At 37.5% G+C, this 23,164-nt stretch overlaps 1 protein-coding gene across 2 annotated transcripts in view; it reads left to right on the forward strand.

Annotated features, from left to right (window-relative positions):
* The window catches only part of LOC148031295 (uncharacterized), a 58,025-nt gene extending 37,308 nt beyond the window's left edge, over positions 1-20,717 (forward strand). Inside the window, exon 4 of one of the 2 annotated variants that reach the window (XM_087684816.1) lies at positions 20,461-20,717. In XM_087684816.1, coding sequence (XP_087540942.1) covers positions 20,461-20,702 — 242 coding nt within the window. In that variant the 3' untranslated portion in view covers positions 20,703-20,717. The remainder of the gene's footprint in view (positions 1-20,460) is intronic. The other variant, XM_087684817.1, reaches the window with a different exon arrangement.
* Positions 20,718-23,164: the final 2,447 nt, after the last annotated feature.

Raw genomic sequence — 23,164 nt, forward strand, 5'->3', positions numbered from 1 at the left:
ACAAACCATGATAAACGTATTCTTCTTGAGATCCGTTTATTATGGTTTGTACCCCTCCATATCTTCGTGGCTTGCTTCAAAACAACAAATTTACAAAGAATAAATGGATCTCAAGAAGAATATGTTTATCATGGGTTGTACCCCTCCATATCTTCGTGGCTGGCTTTAAAACAATAAATTTACAAAGAATAAAGGTATCCTAGCTAAGTAGAAACTTTTCGAAAGAGGATTTGGACAACACTATAGGGATGCTTTGGAAATCTAGAGAGTGTGACCATAAGGGTGATATCTTGAGGTGCAATGCATGCCCTCAGTCCTTGGCTTTAGCTTACAGTATCCCTCGCGCCAAACTCTTGCTTTGGGCTTTGATTACAGGAGATACAAACTAAGATTGGGTATTTGGGTTTCCTTGGATTCCGATATAGATTGCACACCGTATAAACTTGCGGTGTATGTTTTGCCGCATGAAGAAGCAAAGGAGGTGAATGTTACTTTCAATTGGAGTCTGAAAGATGTGAGGGATACCTTGGAATTGTTAGACAATACATCCCCTAGATATAAGTTCAAAGTGAATGGCGTAATAATTGGTAAAAGAGCCGAGCACTCTTTCTCTTGTACGAGTTGGTTGTCTCCCACAATTGTGAGTTTTGAGCCTTGAGAATGAAAACTTTGCAGGAATTTATCTTAATTGAGTGACTGTCCTTAAGATATTTCTTAGTGGGAACTCATAAGCTATCACGAAGCAAGCTACCTTTTGAATGTATAGAAATAAATGTATATTACATTCGATTTATAAGTGAAAAAGAAGTTCATTATATCATGAGGTACAAAAATGTCATATAAATGTACAAAGCCAAAATAATAAGGCTTGTGTATGCTTATGTTTGTTCTTTTTATTCTTTTTTATCTGCTGTCTTCTCCTTTGTTGGCTTTGTGGCTTCTTTATCGATTTCTTGAAAGATGTTTTTTCTCACAGGGCCTTTTTTCTTTGATTGTTGAAAGAATTTCACCTTCACAGGTACTCTCTTTTCTTGGGGCTTAAGAGGGGATGGATCAAATTTTAGAGGAGAAAGCGTTGGCATTCCTTTTCTTTTAGACTCGGCAGTAGTGGTCTTTGTGGCTGACTTGCCATTGCCATTGCCATTGCCATTGCCTTTGCCCTTGTCCTTGCCCTTGCCATTGCCGTTACCATTGCCACTGCCATTACCATTGCCTTTGTCATTTTCCTTGCCATTGCCATTACCATTGCCTTTGCCCTTTCCCTTGCTTGTATCCTTGGCCATTGAAGTTTTGGGAGGAAGAGGGGAGTCAGGATCATATGGTGCGATTATCTTGTCCAAAATCAACTCAATGCATCTCTCCCTTATCCACCAAACATACGAATCAGGATAGTCTCTACACTATAAGAATAAATGTTATAAGTTAGTGAAAAGAAATCATGATAAGGGTTAAACAAAAATCAAATGAAATTAATAACTTACATTCACTCCTTCTATTTGTAGTAACTTTGAATCCACTATTCTGCAAATATTTGATATAACTCTCCATCCACAAGAATGCATATCACTTTGCAATGGTACTTCTTGTAGAAGAAACTTATAAGGCTTTTGAGGATCAGCAAGATCCTCATATGTAGTATCCAAAAACGTAGAAACAAGTCTACCAGCACTACAAAAGGAAGCTTTGTTAGTTCAAAATATAATTTGTAAATATAATCAAAGCAAGTAATTTTCTTTCAACATACATTCGTGCTTGGCCATGAACACCGCTGAGAGAGTTCATAAAGATAATTTCTCTAGTAAGACAATTGATATAGATAAGACTCCAATGCCATTTGCAAATTCAAAATAGAGGTGAGCAGAAAGGTGAAAACAAATGAATATAAATTTTTCTCTATAAAAAAGAAAAATACATTCTACATAAGGGAAAAAGATGTGGTAATTTGCCACATTATCAAAATTACGAAAGAATGGTGCAATATTAAACCCATATCTTGCAAATAGTTCCACTGAGAGAAGTGGATCAACAACATATATGGCTCTATGGATATCAGGAGTGAGAGAGGAGACGAATGCCCTGCAGTCAATAGCAAAAGCTATTTGAATCGATCAAAATCAATACAAATTACACATAAAATATACTTGAACCTATAAGCCTTATCTTATGCAACAAAAAACAACAGAGTCAGATAGTTGCACATCCATTTTCTCAAATATGGGCTTGTCCTCGGGAGATATACTAAGGTAATCCTCCTTCTCAAGTTCTGCAGAAACATTCACAAGTATTTGCCCATATACTTTACCCATCCTCTCGTAGTTCATGGGACCAAGTGATGCGGCTTTCCTCTTGTAAACCTCGTCTTCAGTTTTCAAGACCTCCTACCTTTTTTCTTTTAAGACAGACTCCTACTGAGTGGCACCCCTTATAGAGTAAAGGTGAGTGATATCCTCGAGCTTTGGATTTTTTCCTTTCTTGGACAATTTCGGGGGAATGTTAAGGATGTCATAGGCTTTTTGATCGGTGGAAGGAAAGGGCCTCAACACTTTATCAAACCTATACTTGATTCTGCTGATCATGCTAAAATCTTTATTCATTAGGGTAATTCTATGAGCATGCGCAGCGGCAATGTAAGTATCATTCATGAAATCAATGAGAAAATCTTCTGCCACCTCTTGTAGAGCAAGAATTGCTGAGAGTCGCAACTTCTTATGAAGACCAGAGATAGTTGTCACTCTAGACAATCTGTTAGAGATTTCTTTTACAACTCTTATGAAAGCAGCCTTTGGAATCTCCTGCTCTATGGCTTTCTGGGCTTTTCTAATCTCACTGAAACACCTCTGCATGTAGAAGAACCGAGGCTTCCTCTTTTTCTTTTGTGGCTTGGGAGGCTCACTAGCTGTAGCAAAAGTAGGCTCGGGTGCAATTGGAGGGGATGAATCCTTCATAGGGGAAGCCTCACCCTTAGCTTATTCAACTTCCGGAGAAGAAATATTCTCTGCACTGGAATGCTTTGACTCCATGGAAGATGCCTGGCCAACACCTGGTGTAGGGGGAATCTCTGTAGCAATATCCTCTGGGGCCTCTGATGGCCCAGCCTTAACAATATTTGAAGGGAGTTCCTCCTTAGATTCATCAATTTGTAACTTCCTTCTACCCTCAATGTTCTTCCTATCTACATAAACTTTTCTTGCAATTTGTATTGTCCTTGCCATGCAGAGAAGGAAATAAAAGAGCCAAAAAGACAAAAGAGAGAGGAATTTTCTAGAAAATTTGACAAGATAGCATTTGCTTGGTGGACAGCAGGCATGATACGGCGCGAGGAGGAACAAACGCGGAAGACGACACTTGAGCGTTCGCACCGTATCGGAGACGAGCACAATAGATGCGAAAGCAAAAAACTCCAAAGCCCAGGAAAAGCCAGCCCGATATGATGCGAGAGGGCAATAACGTGGACCACCGAAAGATGCGCTCGCTTTGTATCGAACAAGGGGCCATGAGACGACTGGATAGGAGGAAACTGAGAAAGACGTAGAAGTATCCTCGCTCCGTATCGGGTGAGGGCAACCGATACAACGCGATAGGAGAGGAACACAATAGGCGCAGAAGTGGGATCTCTCAGTATCGGATAAGCACGGCATGAGAGCTTGAGAGAATGTAAAGTGTACACGTAAGCAAAAGAGTCCCTTATGTGCCCTCCTCAACCATGCCATGTGTCATGACACGTGTCTCGCATTAATTGTGCCACATTTTCGTCTAACGTCTATATGCTATGTGTCAACTAACGATCGGGCCATGTGTCATTTAGCCACGTGCCTTGTTGATGTGTCTCATCCTACGTGTTGTTTGCTTGTGTCGCAACTCGGGCTTGCCACGTGTCACACCCCGGTTTTGCCACATGTTTGCCGGCCACGTGTCGCATCATGGCAGGACCACGTGTCTTGACCTAACGGCTAGTTTCATGCGGCTGCCACGTGGATGCCACGTGTCAGTGTCCAACGGCTAGTGCCACATGGCATAATTGCATGCCCTATATAAGGAGTTGTCGGTCATGTACGGCTTTTTTGGCTGTCTTTTTGGACTTCTTCGTTCGTCTCTCGATACGGCACGAGGGCGATTGTTTTTTTCCGGTTTGCCTTCTCGCGTCGTTTCGAACATAGCTTTTTTTCTGTCTCAATTTGGCGCGGCCTTTTGCTTTCCCAGATTCTCGTTTGTTTTCGTTCGCCTTTGACTGTTTGTTGTAATTTTGACCATACAGCGTGAGTAGCAACATACGTCTTTAGCGTTTGCGTCTCATCACGCCATATCGTGTAGGCCTTGCAAATATGTCTGAACCTAGAGATTTTGAGGGCTCTAAGATTCTGCCAGGGAGTAGGAAAAGGTGAAGGCTTTCTACAGGCTCAAGGGCTTCAACATGTGATGAGCCTGTGCATTCTGTTTCTTCTCCATGCTCCACCACCAGTGTTAGAATGCCAAGGACATCTCCAGGGAAGGAAAAGTCTGCAATGAGAGTTCTTGGAGTATCAGAGCTTACTGATGTCACTCCATCAGAGAGGCTTCTTGACTTTATCCTTTGGAATGGCATGGATCTCTCTTTCTATGGAGTTGTTAAGAATGTCTTTAATCCTGATTGGGATCTTGACAGTGTTTTGCAATATTGTAAAAAATATTTTTTGGAAGACTTTTTGGAGTTTGAAAATCTAGCAGGTCCTGCTATTGAAGTTGATACAAAGGAATATGTCCATATTCCTATTGGGTCAAGAGGCAATGAAAAGTCAGTGTTTACTAGGAGATGTGGTGTCCACTCTCTGGACAGGTTTTATGCAAGAGACATTGTACTCCACTCATTCCAAGAATTGTAAGATTATGTCAAAGTCTACTGCTTTTATTGTTTTCACCCTTGTCAAATATCCTATGAAAGCTGATGAGCAATAGTTAGAAGGAGCAAAGTCTGTTGGCTTTTGTATGTTAAATGACCTGGTAGATGAAAAGGAAACAGAGGAGGTTGTAGATGCTGACAAGTTGGATGTTGCTCAGTTCAAAGCTGAGACCATCATTGAGGAGAGCCAAGGAAATGTAAACCCTGCAACTGATGAGAGTTCTCACTATATTGTTCCTTCTCTACCATCTATACATTTTAAGGAGAAGGAGTACATATTACTATTCGATATTCAAAAACTTTTCAATCTTAGGGAAGATTATTGTCTAGCCATTATTGTAGAGGCTTCTGATGCTGCAAATGGGTAGTTGACACATAGAATGAATCAAAGGAAGAGATACTCAAACTTGATACCGAAACTAGAGATGATAAGTTTATTGATGCTGGTGAAGCCCTCTCTCTTTGTTTTGACAAGGCAAAAGATGCTGAGAAAGAGTTAAGTATTACTGATGAGGAGTTCGATCGCATGCAAAGCCAACTTGGGATTTCCAATTTTGGAAGAGAGAAGTCTGAGTACGTTAAAGAATTGATAAACACCAACGAGACATCATCATCAATAAATTTATGGAATCCAGTTAAATTGGAGTACGATGAAAACCAAGTGGTAAGATTATTTCGAATTTGCTTTTACACACTGGTAGGTTTGAGTTCCACGCTCATTTGATATGGGTATTATTTGCAGTTGGAGATTGCTGATTCAGATAACTTCTTGGGACGTGGCAAAGGATCGAGAGCTAGTGGTAGTACATTGAAAGACATTGCACTTGGTCACTAGTTAGCTAGGATTGATCCTAATTCCTTTTTAGTACTTCATAGTAGTTTCTTAGAGGATGCACCATGGCCCATACTTTGTATTAAAGCTCTTACAAGGCTTCTAGGTTTCTTAGGATTATAATATAATGTCCACAAAGTAATGTTTTTGAAAAAGACTACAGCAATTAGGATTTTTGGCTACGGTCCAGGTTACTCTCCTTCTAGAGCAGGATACTTTTTGGCCTTCACATCCTACGCCTTGGCTGCAAACCGAACTAATGTAAAATTCATAGCTGGCTCCAAGAGAAGAAAATTTCTACGTTATAGAAGAAAGATCCCTGAGGAGGAAGAGAATGTGAGAGCTTTGGAAAGCTAGCTTTGTATATATTCTATCTTATATATAAAAGTGTGAGTGCTCATGTGTCATTGCCATCTTTTATATGCATTCTTTGAAGTTGTCGTTGAAAAAACCAATTGAATAGCTCCTCCAAAGCATTGCTTTTTGTAACTCCTCCCCCATGCCTTGTGCTTCGATAATAACTTATGTGTGCTTGATAGTGGGATTTTTCCATGCCTTGGCTACTATAAGTTGCTAAGGGGCCGTGCTCTTTCACAAAGTAAGGCCCATGAATATGAAGAATATGCTGCAATACAAAGTAACACTCATTTTATACCAATTGAAAAACTTGTCAAAATAAACCCATATTACATAGTTGTTATTTTACCAGATAAAAAATGATATCTTTTTCTTTCCATGCCTCTTTTATCGCTTTGTGATTGATCTTTTAAACTCTTCCGCACATGTATATGTTATCTTATGTTACCTGAGGAGTTTCAGAAAAACATCAAGATGTATCCAAACCTCCATTCTAAGAAACGCATGTTGAGATATCGAGCTCCACTCATGATATGCCAGGGTGACCGTTGTGCATTTATGTCACCGACTTGTTAGCTGCAGATGCGGTTGGTACACCGCCCATGAATAATAGCTAGATGACAGCTATCCTTATCTACTCTAGTTCGTGGCTCAGTTAGTATGCCACCCTAGTTAGTTGAGTTTGGTTTGAGACCCATATATATGGTTCTTCTATTTCTTTGTACGAGAGTTCTTTTGGCTTACACAACTAAGAAGAGGAAAACTATTTTCAGCCTCTACCTATGTGTGTGTTCACCCATTGTGCAAGCAAGAAAGCTACAAGTGAGACTCCTTCCTTCTCTCCCACAATCTTGAAATGGTATCAGAGCTTGGTTCGTGGTAAGGAGCTCAAAAAAGCAAACCAAGTTCGCAGTGTTCTGGTAAGAGGACCAGTGTTGCTTTCATTTTTCGAGTTTGGGAGCAAGTCTCTGTAGGTAGCACAGCCGGAAAGTGCAAGAGTGCATTGTCTCAGATTGAGACGCCCTTCGTGGTGTAGCAAGAGGACAGTATATGCTGCGAGAGAGGGCTTTAGCCCATGGTTGCTTGTTTTTTTGATTCGAGGCCATTTCGGGGCCTGTTTTGGAGGCGGAAGTTTTCCACACGTACTCAAGAAAAGGCTCTGTTTTTGGCTGTGCGGCCACTGTTCTACAGATCGGTGAAAAGTTACTATAGAAATTGCATCATATGCCTGTGCGCAGACATTGGAAGTTACAGAATCATCCTTGTTGCTTGTTGATGCAAAATCGTCACTAGGAAGTGACTGTGTGGTCAAATACCACTTTCGTCAGTTTTGCAGATTTGCCCTTGTGAGGTTGAAGCTGTGTTTTTTGTAGTTACAGAATTCTTTGCGGTGTTCTGTAATGGCGTCTGATTCTCTTTCATAGATTGTCACTAAAAAGCTTCACAAGAATAACTTCCAAGTATGGAAGTTTAGAATGACGAATTTCTTTATGGGAAAAGGATATTGGGAATTCGTTGCAGGAAATGAAGAAGAACCAATTCTTCCTGATGTTCCCAATCAACAGCAAATGCAGCATTTAAAGGATGGCATGAGAGAGCTAGAAAAGTTATGTACTGATTGTCTATCAGTATTTCAGACTCTATGATTGTGCATATTCAAGATGTAAGTAAGCCAAAGGAGGCATGGGATACTTTGTCAAAAATGTATAGCACAAATACGCAAGCCAAAAAAATGCAGCTTAAGCAAGAGTTGCATAATGTGCAAAGAGAAAGTACGAGCATCAATGACTACCACATGAAGGTGAAGAAGATTGCAGATGCACTTGCTTCCATTGGATCGCCAGTGGAAGATGATGATTTAGTTTCTGTGACCTTGAATGGTCTAGGAAAGAATTATACACAGTTTCGAACATCCATTTCCGTTCGTGAAAGATTTCCTGATTTTGAGGAGTTGATTGCTCTTCTAATTTCTGAGGAGCAGAGAAATGATGGTGCATCTTCTTCAGAAGGAACTTCAAAAGAAGCTGTCTTCTACTCAAACGCTGGAAGAGGTAGAGGCAAAGGTAGAGAAGGCCGATTTGCAGGCCGTGGTAGAAATCAGAATATGCAGCAAACTCAAGAAAACCAGTCCTATGGAGGAGGACATGGTAATTCTAGAGGCAAGGGGAGCCAAAGAGGTCGTGGTCGATGGCAAAGAGGCCAAAATGCAAACAGTAATGTTGAATGCTACTACTGTGGTAAAATTGATCATATGGCTAAAGACTGCTATAAAAAGCAGAATGACATCATGAATGGAAAATTGCAACAAGGGAATTATGTATCTTCTAGTAGACAGGGTGATGACAGAAATGAGCACTTGTTTATGGTGCAGCACATGACCAATTCTGTGACAAGTGTAGAAGAAAGCAACGATGTGTGGTATGTTGACTTAGGTACATCAAACCACATGACAGGTCATGCAGAATGGATGTAGGATGCAAGGAAAATGGAAAAACCAGGATTTGTGGAGACTGGTGATGATACTGCACATTCTATTGTATAAATTGAAAAAATTCCTTTGTCTATGCAGGATGGGAAAAAGAAATACTTGTCTGATGTATTTCATGTCCCGAATATCACCAAGAACCTGGTTTCTGTTGGTCAAATGGTTGAGCAGGGCTTCCAGGTGAGATTTAATTCTCATGGATGCTTTGTTGAGGATATGAATAATAAAAGTTGCTTGATAGCAAAAGGGAAGAAGAAAGGCAGAATGTTTATGTTGAAAGCAGACATGCCTGAATTGAGTGCAGCAATGTTTGCACATGGGACCGGTGTAGTTGCAGATATTGATATCTGGCATAAACACATTGCTCATGTTAATGTACGACGACTTAAATCAATGCAAGCCCAAAATATTGTTGCAGGATTGTCTAAATTGAAGGTTGCAGAAATGCATAAGGTATATGAAGCTTGTCAATTTGGAAAACAAGCAAGAAAACCATTTCCTAGACATATTCAAGAGAGTAATAAGCCATTGGAATTAATCCACTCTGATGTGTGGACTACTAAAACTGCATCTATTGCAGGCTGTCATTATTTTGTCACTTTTATTGATGACTATAGCAGAAAAGTTTGGGTTTATTTTATGAAAAAGAAAAGTGAAATGTTTGGGTATTTCAAAACTCTTAAAGCTATGGTTGAAAAAGAAACATACCTGCAAATAAAATGCCTAAGGTCAGATGGAGGGGGAGAGTACCTCTCAAATGAGTTTGCAAGGTTCCTGCAGGAGCATGGCATAAAGCAGCAATATTCATGCAGTCATACCCCACAACAAAATGGAATTGCAGAAAGGAAAAATAGGCATATTGGAGAGGTATCTCGTGCCATGCTCAACGAAAAAGACTTACCAGATTTTTATTGGGCTGAGGCAGTTGCTACAGCAGTCTACATAATGAACAGGACTTCCACTGCAGCAATACATGGGATGACTTCAGAGGAGAGGTATACTGGTAGGAAACCATATATTTCTCATTTGAAAATTTTTGGTTGCATTGCCTATGTCCGTATGTCAGATGAGTTAAGATCCAAGTTGGATCCAAAAGCTGAGAAGTGCATCTTTATTGGTTACTCTACACGCAGAAAGAGTATAGATGCTATAACCCTTCTACTCGTAAGGTAGTATTTTTGATAGACGATCTACTAGTGGATATGTGTTCTCTTTTGGAAGTGCTGTAGTCACTTGGAGCAGCAAGAAACAGTCTACAGTTGCCTTGTCGAGCACAGAGGCTGAGTACAAGGATGCAACAATGTTACACTTGGTAAATAACCCAGTCTATCATGCTAGAACAAAGCACATTGAGGTACATTATCACTATGTGTGGGAGAGGATTTTACTAGGTCTTATTGATCTAGTTTATGTCAACACAGAGGATCAGGTAGTTGTTATATTTACAAAGGCATTGGGCATAGAGAAGCTACGCAAGTTCAGAGACCTGCTTGGTGTGCAGAAATTGGGATTGAGCTCGAGGGGGAGTGTTGAGATATCGAGCTCCACTCGTGATATGCCAAGGTGACCATTGTGCATTTATGTCACTGACTTGTTAGCTGCAGATGCGGTTGGTATACCGCCCATGAATAATAGCTAGATGACAGCTATCCTTATCTACTCTAGTTCGTGGCTCAGTTAGTATGCCACCTTAGTTAGCTGAGTTTGGTTTGAGACCCATATATAGGGTTCTTCTATTTCTTTGTACAAGAGTTCTTTTGGCTTACACAACTAAGAAGAGGAAAACTGTTTTCAGCCTCCACCTGTGTGTGTATTCACCCATTGTGCAAGCAAGAAAGCTACAAGTGAGACTCCTTCCTTCTCTCCCACAATCTTGACAATGCAAGCCTCGGCGTGCTTGCAACATTTGTTGTGATCTCACATAGCTCTCTCCAACACTCCCAAGCTGCATTCAGCTGCTTTTCTGAATAGTTTCCTAAGAATTGTCTAGCTTTTGAGCCTCCCATAGAGACATCGGCCAAGATATCTCTTGTTTTTTCTGAAAGTGTTGGATCCCTTCTCAAGTAAACTTGGCTTCCATGAAATCCCATTTTCGATAGTAATGCCTCGTATTTATCAATATACTCATCTGATAAAGATAATGGCTTAATGAAATATGCGTAGTCAAGATGCAAACCTGAGAAGCTTATCGATTATTCTAATCTCTGTATGCAAAGTACAAATATGAATATTCTTAAGAGAGATTGAAAGAATGGGATCCCAAATGTCTTCTATATTTTTAAATTTACTCAAATCTATAGTCTCTATTTGGGGCTCTTCTTACTGGCCGCAAACTACTCCTATATTTAGATCCAACACATTCCATGCAATAAATGCAAGGATATTTTGTATTTGCACCATTACATATTCCAAGCATACATTTGATAGTTTTTAAATCAGCACTCATATGCCATTTCACATTAAAATTACCAACCCCATCAACTACCAACATTTCGCCTTCACTTTGAGACTTAATGATATTTGGAATACCTGTATGGTTGAACAACCATTTCAACATTTGATTATTTTTAATTGGTACCTAGGCTATACCAATCCACCAAATCTCCATCTCGGATTGGACCTTATGCAATGGAGCTTGGCCCTCACCATTGCTGTGGTCCAATGCCATGTTCATGAGGGAAATGCTAACTCTTTCCAGCTTCTGTCACTTTTGAATCTGTGCTTCATCCAACTTCAATGTAAACTTTAGAACGCCATAACTTTCTTCTACTGTGATTTTATACATGTGAACCATTGCAATTTGCACCTGTTTAGATCAACCTATATATTGTTAAATGCATTGTAATAAAAAATTATATATTTTTTTAAATTTTTCATAGGACATAGACCCTTCGATGTGAATGTACTCTCCAAAAACATGTGGAATCTTGCGATTCATTACAATTCTTGCAGTCGAAACTGCAAGGGCTCGGGGCAATCCAAATGCAGTTACCCTATTGCGTCTATGATTTTTAAACCATAATCCAGAGATAGCACGATAACCTTTCCGACTTATATCCACAGTATCACACGTCTCTACAATTTTATTTGCTTTCACCGTGCCTTTTAAGTCCTTCACTAACTCTTTGAGAGTTGGACCTCTCAAATCCGCATTTTCGGGTGACTTAAGAATCCTCAAAATATCTTTCTTATTCGTGGTTTCCTTCAAAAGTTTGATTTTTTCCTCATTCTCTCGGATATTGATGCCTAATATGTTAGAGACATATTTCTTTGTAAGATTTAGTCTCCTTTTCTTTGCTCTCTCACACAAGTTGGTTATATTTTTTAATGGTCTCTTCCTCTCTCTAAATCCTACTGGAGTTTCTCTCAAGCGCGTTAGCTTATCCTGCAATGACTTGTTAATATTTTTCAAAACATCAATCTGACTTGTTAACTCTAAAATATTTTTTTGTGCAGTTTCTAGTGCTTTTTTCATTTCGTGCATTTGAGCTATATATGTGTAAGATGCAGAGTATAACCTCATACAATAGCCAAGTATCCCATTGTAACCTTCTCCAATATATCTTATATAGTAATGGACATTGAAAAAAGGAGGTGGTTTACCTGTAGAAGGATCCCTGGGATAAATATTTCCGTCCACCCACAAATCTATATGCTTCATTCCTTGTGTTTGCAACATGTTGGCTTCGATCTCATCTATCAATACTCGATGATGTATACTTCTCCAGGATGTGTAAATCGGATCTAGCTAAACAGTTAGCTTGTATTTACGTGTGCTTGCGCTTGTGTTATTTGAAGAGGTATTGCTAGACATTTTAGCAAATGAACTGAGCAAGAATCTCACAATGATAGGAAGCAAGCGCAACCAAAAGAATGGCGAAAGAGAATAGTGTGTAGAAAGAAAACGCGGGAGCAAACAAATGTAATTTTCTTGCAAAAATCTCGAAAATACAAAATCTCTCAAGTTCCAAGACAAAAACGACCGAAAAGGTGACCCCTGACCTGGATTAAAAGATGAGGGCAATTAATGACCGATCTCTTCAATGAACCAAATATTCTCTCATTAATCACATTTGGACAACCAAATTTAGAGGTTTCATTTTTCCTAAACCTCAACTAATTAGTAACTTAATCACTTTCTTACAAGTGCCTTTTTTGAAGAGTTTTTTTACCCTAATGAATGAGAATGGAAATTGCACAGCTAAAGTAGATGATGAGGATGAAGATGAATCGAATGCCAAGCTAAAGGAGAAGAGGGAGGGGGAGGGGGCGCTTTATCTACATGACGCCAATGCTAACATGAGGAGACATCTTAGTTGCTACAACAGTTTTGGAGAAGAAGAGAGATATGAGGCTTCAAAATTATTCACATAGCCGGGGAGTTAACCAGAATTTCAATTAAGAAGATCAAGAGGAGAGAATTGTGATCAATTCCTTCCTCTTGATGATTATGACCATGACCTTCTCTTGATGCCGAATTGGAGCTTCAATATATCTACCTAATCTGAAGTGATAGGGTAGAAGAACAAATTTCAGCCTTTCAATCGCTCTGCTCGGTTCCTGATTTTGCAAAAGTATGATAGAGATCTTGAATTACTCTCTTGCTCGTCCTAAGATGTCGATTTTTAGCCATGGAAGCTAAACTCTTAAGTTTAGAATTAATCAAGATTAAAACTTAAGAGGTTTGTAAGTGGCCATTCCTATAGCAACAATGCAATTTGTATATGGAAACTCAAGGAAGCGAGAAATGAAGATCACGTGTTCGAAATGAGTGGGTAGACATCCCTTGGCGGGACTGTAGAGAATACAGTCTCCAAAGACATAATTACGACTCTCATACTATTACTTAAGTATCTTATATCGTTTAACAAAAATAAACTATGGATGATAAATATTTCTTTGGTTTATAATTTTTATAAAATGACTTAAAACATGATTTTCAACTCTGAATAGTTGTTAATATTTATGCATGTCTAATTGTATATTTTAAAAATAAAAAAATAAAATAAAAAATTTAAAATGATATATAAATCTTTATAAAATATTTGATTGAATCTTTATGAGATATAATATTTTTCTAATGAAGTCTACACTACTAAATAGTTTTTTAAAAGAGTTTTTAGAATTTTTAGAAAATATATAATATATTTAAAAAATTAAAAATAGTTATTTTGAATAAAAATTATAGTATTTATTAACAAAAAGCATATTTTTAACTTAAAAATTTAGGATCTTTTATGAAAAAAAATAAAAATATGATTTTTGATTGTTGTATGAAACTTTCTTGGGATTTTAAAAAAATCAATTTGATATTATTACTTTGAAACACTATTAAGATAAAATATGGTATTTTTGACTTTACGTAAATTAAGAGTGTTCACATAGTATTATGTTATACTATATGGGATAAGGGAAATGTTTAAAAGGAAAATTAAAGTTTCTGGGTTTGTGGATCATTAGTTGATTGTTTTGAATGTTTGCTGATTAGTAAATAAGAAAATGAATTTTTTATATAAAGATAGAGAAGAGATAACTTTAAAGGAACTTAAATGGAGATGTGTAGATTGATCCATTTTATCTATGTCTTGAAACCAATTCTCTAAGGGATAAACATCCTAGGCTTAGTATTTTAGTGTCCAATATAAAGACATAGCAGTGAAGGTTAAAAACAAAAGTGAAGTGCAAGACTAAGTAAGCTTACTAAGGTCTAGATATTTGTACCAGAATAGTTGGACTACTACGAACGAGTGTTGTAAATATCGAGGAAGGCTAGATAGAGTTATTGTAGTTGGTGGTAAAATAATAACATATCTAATACAACAACTCTTAGGAGTTGGCTTGAAAACCTGGTTAAAAGTGGCTTGGTCTTTGGTCGGTCATTTTTTGGTGGGTCTGTTGGGAGCCAAGTGTACTCGAACGGGGGATTGATCTCCTCAGGATATTTAAATCCTAGGTATTTATGAGTGAACATGAGGTTTCTTTTCTAAGGGACTATTTTCTGAATTCGCCCCAAGATTGCTAGAGGAGAATATTGGATTGGATAAGAGACATATAATTAGTAGAGAAGGGTAAATATTTTGACTCGCAATCAACTGTGGATGTAGAACAGTTATCTTCCTAGAGTTGGGGCTATAACGATTGCGCGCAAATCATAGTTTTATTAGCAGTGCACTTTGGGTTAATAGATGCAGTTGAAATAAATACAATTAGTGTGTCGTACCATTTTGATTGGTATTATCGTAATTCTTGTCGAATGTTTAGAAGAGTGGTATGGGACGAGGTGTTGCCTTGCATATGTGTATCCAGAGGTTTAAAAGTTACATTTGATACAAAAGACGTTAGAGAGGTTGCTGAAATTTTAGGCCTAATTCTTGAGCAAGAAGAAAAGTTGCCTTATGGAGAAATAGTCCCAGAGTTACCAATCATTCTTAAACTTCTAAGCACACGTGCAAAACAAGAACCTAACTTTAGATCACTAGATAAAACATGTGAACTTTTGGAGTATGATAGTAATGGTTGTTTCATTAATATTCATAGGAGAGATAGAGACAACAAAATGAAGCTCAAAATCAACGAGCTAGAGAACGCGCGATGCGACAGGAGACTTGGCTATTAGAAAGGCTTGAAAGGGTGAATACATTATTGAACCTGGGGACAAACACTGTGGCTAACTCAACCGTAGAACTTGTTAGGCCTAGCATATCATTCGATAGAACATCATCAAAAGAAAGTGAAGTAGACTCATATCAATGGGATCGAGTGGCCTGCGGCACCAGTAGTGTCATTGGGAAAAGGAGTAGACAGAGTAGCGAAACTAAAGAGAGTGAAGCTAATGCTACAGTAGGGAGTACTTAATCACCCTTTGATTTGGATTTAGAGTCGAATTTTAAATTGGAAAAATTATTTAAGGAGCCAAAAGAGGTTCCATGGCTAGATCGAGTAGCAAATTTCGAATTAGGATCTTTGTTTAGAATTTTTCACAAGAGGGAGTTTCAATTCAAGACGTACCTAATCTAGGTTTAAGATAAATATTTAAGGAGCCCAAGGAACCTGCGTGGTTTGATATTACCCAAGATTTAGGGTTAGAGATATTATTTAGAGAAACAATGGCTCACAACCCAGTCAGATTAGCTGACTTCACGCAATTTGGGGGATTGTGGGAGGAGGATCACGATGTGCATTTGCAAAGATTTGAGGTGACCTATGTCGCCAATGAGATAGTAGACGATGACCAAAAGTTTCATATCTTCCCTGCAATACTAAAATATGAAGTAGCGAGGTGGTATGGGAATCTAGATGCTCAACATAAAGTGACTTATGCTGCCTTATCAAGAGCGTTTCTAGAAAAATTTTGATGGCAAGGTTTCCAAGATAGACTAGCCCTTCAATTGGGAAGTGTTGAGCATTACATTAAGCATATGGAGATAATTATTTGAAAGATGAATCCAGCCCTTGATAAGCCCACACAAAAGCATAAATTTATTGATGGGCTTAATCCTGAAGTTCGTCAACATGTTAGCTTATAATGACCAGCTACATTGACAGATGCTAAAACACATGATAAATGGTGGGAAGAAGTACAACTTAGCTAACAACGATGGAGGGATTTATTCAAAGAATCTCAAATGGAATATCCAAGCAATTTAAGTGGGATATCTAAGAATGTGTCTTATGTGACCGTTTCTTTAAATCCATCGGTAACTGCAGGTTCCAATGTATCAAGTGTACCTTTAAATCCATATACTTTAATTCCAGCCTATATGATGCAGACATGAATGCCTTCCATGCCTCAATCTTAGTCCCCTCTTGATGAAGTGAAAGTACTGATATTATTGCAAAATCCCTAGGAAAGTTGCAGGAGGAAATCATGGGTGCAGTGCAAGCACCCTTGAAAGAAATTTATTCGATAACAACACAATCTTCTAGTGCACAACAATCCTCGAGTAGCTCAAGTCCAAGCCCACCTAGATCCAATATTTGGTGTGGTAAGTGTCATGGGTATGGCCATGTGGCTACAGAGTGTCCAACGCCTTCAAGACTAATGTTTGACCATCCACCATTTTGCACTTTTTGCCTTAAGACGAGACATCTAGATATAAATTGTTGGTATAAGATAGGTCAAGAGCAACAAGCTTGTTCAATGCAAACAAATTATAATTACATGGATCGTAATAATACGACATGCAATTGGACCACCTAATCAATCTTTTAGGTCGAGAGGATTTCCAACCCAAGGTAGACCCACAGTACCCCGAAATAATTACAATTGTGATGGAAACCAAGGAAGAAATTCTCATTTTAGGAGAAATAATGATACTTTTTGTAATCCAATGAGACAAAATGGACAACAAAGGCCTAGGGGACCAGTAATTTGTTGTCAATGCCAACATGAAGTTCATATAGCTACATATTATCCAAATGTGCGTAAAAATAAAGACTTCACACTCCTCTTTGTAGGAGGGGTACTGGTGAAGGGCATCACAAAGAGAATTGCCCTAAATGTGAAGATAACAAAACTAATGACATGGGTAAGCAAGTTTCTAATAAATCCTCAACCTCATTCGCAAATTTAGTTGAAGTAGAAACAACAAGGCAAGAGAATGGGGTTAGGTCTAAATTCATATCCCGTAGGGTGACCTTTAAGGATGATCCCATGATTGGTGTGGTTACTAGAGTGCAAAAGCAGCAACAAGAGGAGCAAGGTCTAAAGGAAGAGGGTCTACAATTAAAAGGAGCTGTGAAGGAGAAATCTAAGGATATAGATCCTAATATAGAGCTACCTGAGTCAGATTCTCCACAGCATTCCTCTGACCATCCATTATTACTTGTGCCCTTAGCAAATCTTAAGATTCAATTAGGGTAGCTCCTTTTCTCGAAAGACTGATACCTCCTAACGAAGGAAGTAAAGAGTAGGTAGAATCTATGAACAAGACCTATGATATTTGGATTGTGTTAGAACAAGTATCTTTGACCATTAACCTTCGACAATTGCTGGAAATAGTGCCTACATGATGAAAGCAGCTTTATCATAAATTAGTTCGACGTTGAAGGAAAAGGATTGAGACTAATGCTTCTAAAGTAACCGCAATTGCTTCCAAAAGAAAAAAAACTCGAGATGTAAAAATAGTAGATTTATTTGTGGATCCAGGAGCTCCAGTTATAGATACTACTATTAATGGCCACTTGCTGAATGAAGTACAATTAGATGGTGGCTCAACAACAGTCAATTTAATGATAGAAAAAATGATGCAAGAATTAGGGTTGAAGAATCTAGAACCTACTCATACAGTTTTACGTGTGGCTGATCAAAGGAAAGTGATTCCTTTGGGGTGACTTCGCAATGTGAAATCTGTAATTGATGGTCTAGAATTTTATGTGAATTACTTAGTAGTTCACTCATTGTCAAATATCTCTTTATATTTTATGTTGCTGAGTTGACCTTGGTTATACCAAGTAAAGTGCACTCAGGATTGGTATAAAGGTTCAATTGTGATTGGTCCTCGAAATGATCGGGTTAAGATACAAGTTATCACAAAAGGGTTTTTGAGAGAGTCAGGAGACGAAGTAGTTAGCGAGATGGATAAAAAAATCCAGTAGTGAATTCTATGATTCAGAAGTAGAGAGGATCGATAATGAATGGTCTTATGCTTGCTTATTTAAAGCACAATGACTAGTAAGAGTAGAAAAGTAGAGGTGAACGTTGTGCTTTAGCCTAACAAAATGGAACAAGTGGGTATTGGTGAATATGCTGTTAAATTTTCATCAGATAATGACTCCGACAGTGATATTACTCACTGGTTATTCACCTCAAAAGGCACAACCCTAGATTGTTTAATGGTTTTAGTAATGGAGGATAAATATTCGGAGGATGCAATCCATGAAGTCAATGATTTGAATGGTTTATTTCTTGAAGCATGTCTTGGATTTATAAAGATGAGGAAGAAGGTAACCTTAGGGATATATATTTTGCATCTAACAGATTGGAAATCTTTTCACCTAATGTGCTAGAGGGAGAGGAGAACGAGACAAGAACATCCAACCTAGATGAAAATTCCATAAGCTCCTCAATAACTATGGAGGAAGTCGATACTATTGAGCATGATTATAGCGAACTTGAGGAGAGTTTAGTTACAATATTTCCTTACGATGTAGATAATCTACCTTTTGTGTTCGAACACATTCTAGTGGTTGCTAAAAGAACTTATTATTGTTAGCTAGGAAAGAAAGAAAGAGAGAAAAAACAAGGATAGTTACAAACCTTTGCAACAATCGATATTACATCATGATAGAGACGACCCATCTTCAGCTTTAAATAGATTTGCATAGACTTTTAATGAAGGTCATGGTAATTATGATAGGATAATCAGAGAATTAAATGAGGCTTTGGAAATAGAATGTAAGGCAACAATGACAGCTGTGAATGAAGCAATGAAGAGAATTGCCGAGTTACAAAAAGAAAAGTCAGAATTCCAATTTAGGGAGAGGCGATATCTAGAAGAAATGTCACTTTTAGAGATGTATTTAGAATAGCAAGAATCTAAAATTAATAATGGTGTGCAATAGATGAAACAAATATAGCCTATTCTTAGGAAGTGCTCAATTGGATGTGAGCAAACAAATGAATATTATAAAAGAAGTAAATCTCTGTCTACTTCTGGCATTGGATTACAAAAGAAAAACTCCACTACCACTCCTTGGTTATATTAGTCCCTCAAGCACTCTATGAGCAATAGGCAAAAACTGTATCATTATTCTAAAGGGCAGCTAGGGGGATATCATAGAAGGCAATCGAAAGCAAGCAAAGCTCGCCTGCCAAGTGTATGTGAGATTGTATTAGCTCATCCCAAAGAGAGAGTGATGGATTTTACTATCTATGGGGATGGAGTTGAACCAGACCTTAGAGGGTTTGAATCTCTAGCTCCTAAGGACTTTCTGGAGCCAAAATGGGTTATACACTATTTACGGTGTCGGATTCAAGGTGAGAAAGATAAAGATTTACACTTCTTAATTCTTAAGCTTAGCAGTACTCAATGGTATTGGGATTCGAATGACCAAGAATGATTGGAAAAGCAAAATATAATTTTGCATCGTTATCGTCGAACATTACATGACCAATTTTCATGTGATCAAGAGCATATTTTTCAGATAATAGGCTCTATAAATACCATGTTCACAACAAAGTATAATATAAATTTGAGACCTATTTTGCAGTATGGCTTGAGTAAAAGACAAGGAAGTCATATCGGTAAGCTATTTTCTGATATCTTGAATGTCCATATGATAGAAATGACTGAGGGTACTCGAGATAATTTAGGTATTGTCCCTTATAAAGCTTTACCCTTGGTACACTCTGTGAAGGCAAGGAAAGAAGAACCAGAATCTAGTACTAGGAATAGTCTGCTTGAAAATCTATTAATGGGAATATCTGAGGACATACCTACAATCAAGCCTCAGAAAATAGCCTCTTTCTTTATTGAAAATCTTGAAGCAAAAGTAGTTAAAATAGAAATGGTAGAAGGAAAATATTTAAATCTAGGAGCTCAATTGGAATTTCAAGATTGAGAGAGGTTTGAGGAAGTATTATGAGCACATGTTGGGAAATTTGCTTGGTCTTATACTGACCTTAAAGGTATTAAAGTTGAACTTTGTCAGCATTATATTGATCTAAAATAAGGCACAAAATCCATTTGTGAACGCCAACGACGAACAAATCATGTGTATGCAAAACTAATTAAAGCTGAGATTACTAAGCTTCTTGATGCAGGATTTATTTATCCTATTGCATATAGTGAATGGGTTTCTCCTATTGTGGTAGTACCAAAGAAGAATAGTAAGAAAATCTGCATTTGTGTTGATTATAGAAAGCTAAATAGCAAAATATATAAAGATAATTTTTCTTTGCCATTACAGATCGGATACTTGATAAAGTTGCAGGCCATGAGCTATACTCTTTCATGGATGGGTTTAGTGGCTACAATCAAGTGCTAATTCATCCCAAAGATCAATCCAAAACTACATTTACCACTGAATGGGATACATTTGCCTATAAAGCGATGCCTTTTGGCTTATGTAATGCACTCGCAACATTTCAAAGAGCTATGATTGTAGCTTATCAAGATTTTCTTCGACAATGGATGGACATTAATTTCTAGATGACTTTTGCATCTTTGGGATAGCAAAAGAAATGCCTGATCAATTGGTGCAAATGTTTGAACATAGTGACGAGGTAGGTATCTCCTTGAACCCTTATAAATGTGTTTTTGGAGTACCAAAAGGAACATTGTTGGGGCATATCGTTTCTAAAGAAGACATTGCTATGGATCTGGCTAAAATTTCTAAGTTTTCTATACTTTTACCTCCAACAAACCTTAAGCACTTGTGTGGATTTTTGAAATATCTAAATTATTATTGACGATCCATTTTCGATTTCGCAAAGGTAGCCTCACCCTTAACAAATTTGGTGCGAAAGGATACTCCTTTTAATTGGGTTGTTGCTTGTTAAGAAGCATTTTAATTTCTTAAGGAAAAATTAATTGAGGGGCCTATATTGGCACCCTTGGATTGGATGCATGAATTTTATATCCACGTAGATGCATCTATGAATGTTGTGGGAGCAGTTTTATGTCAAGGAGATGATAATAAGGTGAATCATGTGATTTATTGTGCGAGTCAGAATTTAAGTGATGCGAAAAGAAAGTATATTACCACTGAGAAAGAATGCTTATCAATGGTATTTGCGGTGGAAAATTTTTGTCATTATTTATTAGGGAATACATTTACTATTTATGTTGATCATGAAGCGCTGAAGTATCACAATTATCTTTCAAGGAACTTTGTGAGGACACCCAACAAAAGAGAAACATATGTATGAATCTAGCAAACTTAGCTATCTAACCTACATGGTTTTTAGTTGATCAAATTGCTATCAATTTTTAATTCATAACTTCCAAACAACTATGCATCATTTATAAGTCCATATATTTATTTACATTTTATTTTCACTTTTAATCAATGTATATGTATTGTTCTTCTACATCTTCTCAAATGCCTAAGGGTTTTACCATTTTCACATGCCTAAGGACTATCGTTTTTTTTAACACTATCAAAAAGCTTATTTTAGAAGTCCAAATCATGAAATGCTATTTGGAATGTAGATGTGTGAAAATCAATTGAAACTTTTAAATATAAGTGGCACAAAATCACAAGAAAACAACCCATGTAATAGCTTATCTTTTTTCATGGTTGGGACTTGGAGAAAAATATATTTTGTCATGAACATTGTGATGTGGACACCTATGTGGACGAAGTCCTTCATTCAAGGTTGAGGAAAAAAGGCATTCCAAAAGTCTAACAAGTGTTCTATTGTGTAATTGAATATAGGTACATTCGGCCACCCCAAGAGAGGTCCACCATTGAACCATGCATTATTTAAATGCTTCTAACTGAAATGAAATAATAGATCTTTTTGTCACTTAATCTTGTGTTCATTTCTTGAGTATTTCACATCAATCTTCATGGAGACACAAGAGTTAGTCTTCCTTGACTGATGATTTCCTCTCTAGGCTGTTTGCGTATCTCTAAAAGCTTTCACCCTTTGAGATAAAATTGTTATATAATGTATCCTATAAGCATTATATGTAGTGTTGACCAAGAGGACATTCGGTAGACATACTACGTGATAAGGTAGCGCTCCATGATAACATGTGGATGACATTTGACAAACATACTATGAAAAGATGAAAGTCTCTAGAACCAACAATGACATCTTGATAGAAGTGTTCCAAGAGATTTGGCCAATTTATGGGAGAGGCATTGTGGAATTTGACAATGCACACATAAGAAGAGGAGCAATCCCCATGCCATCACCCAAGGAAGGATAAAGCTACTCCCCAAAGGATATGTTAGAATCAAGTCATCACAATGGAGACCATTGTCAATTCTCAATGTCACATACATGATAATCTCTAAACCTATAGTCCTTAGGTAGAAATTCTTGTTAGGGAGAATATTACATCAAAATCCAATGTTGATGTGCAAAAAATCCAGTATGCTATTTTGAATCTGCTAGTGGCTATAGAGAGCACAATTGAGATGGGGGGAAGTCTTATTTTACTAAATATGGATCTAGAGAAGTCTTATGACACTACAAGATATAGGCCTTATACCAATGTTAAAGCGACGAAAATATTCATAAAGAAATTTACCCCCGTTGTCGCAAAAAACATCGTTATTGGCGACGCCATAAAACAGTCGGTATTAGCGTCATTATCAGCATCATTATTTGTGTCGGTATCAGCGTCGCATTTACAAACACAAATAGCGATGCTGATAACGACACTTTGCGATGCATTTTGCGATGCTAATAGGGACGCGTATAGTAAATTTGCGACACTAATAGTGACGGTAACATGATTTTTTTTTTGTGGTGCCCTGCTATATATAGCACTATGTGCTTTATTTGGGCCATATAAAATAGTTTCAATAATGTGTATAATGCTCGTGTAAATAAAGTCAAAGTGTACTTAAATCATAATACTGATACATGAAATAAATACATGATCACGTAATGAAAGTGATCGGTACAATCATGGCAAGATATTACTACTACATAAAA

Source organism: Lygodium microphyllum, chromosome 9, assembly GCF_053477565.2.
Source record: "Lygodium microphyllum isolate KBCC chromosome 9, Lygodium_microphyllum_v1.1.10, whole genome shotgun sequence".
NCBI classification, from domain to species: Eukaryota; Viridiplantae; Streptophyta; class Polypodiopsida; order Schizaeales; family Lygodiaceae; genus Lygodium; species Lygodium microphyllum.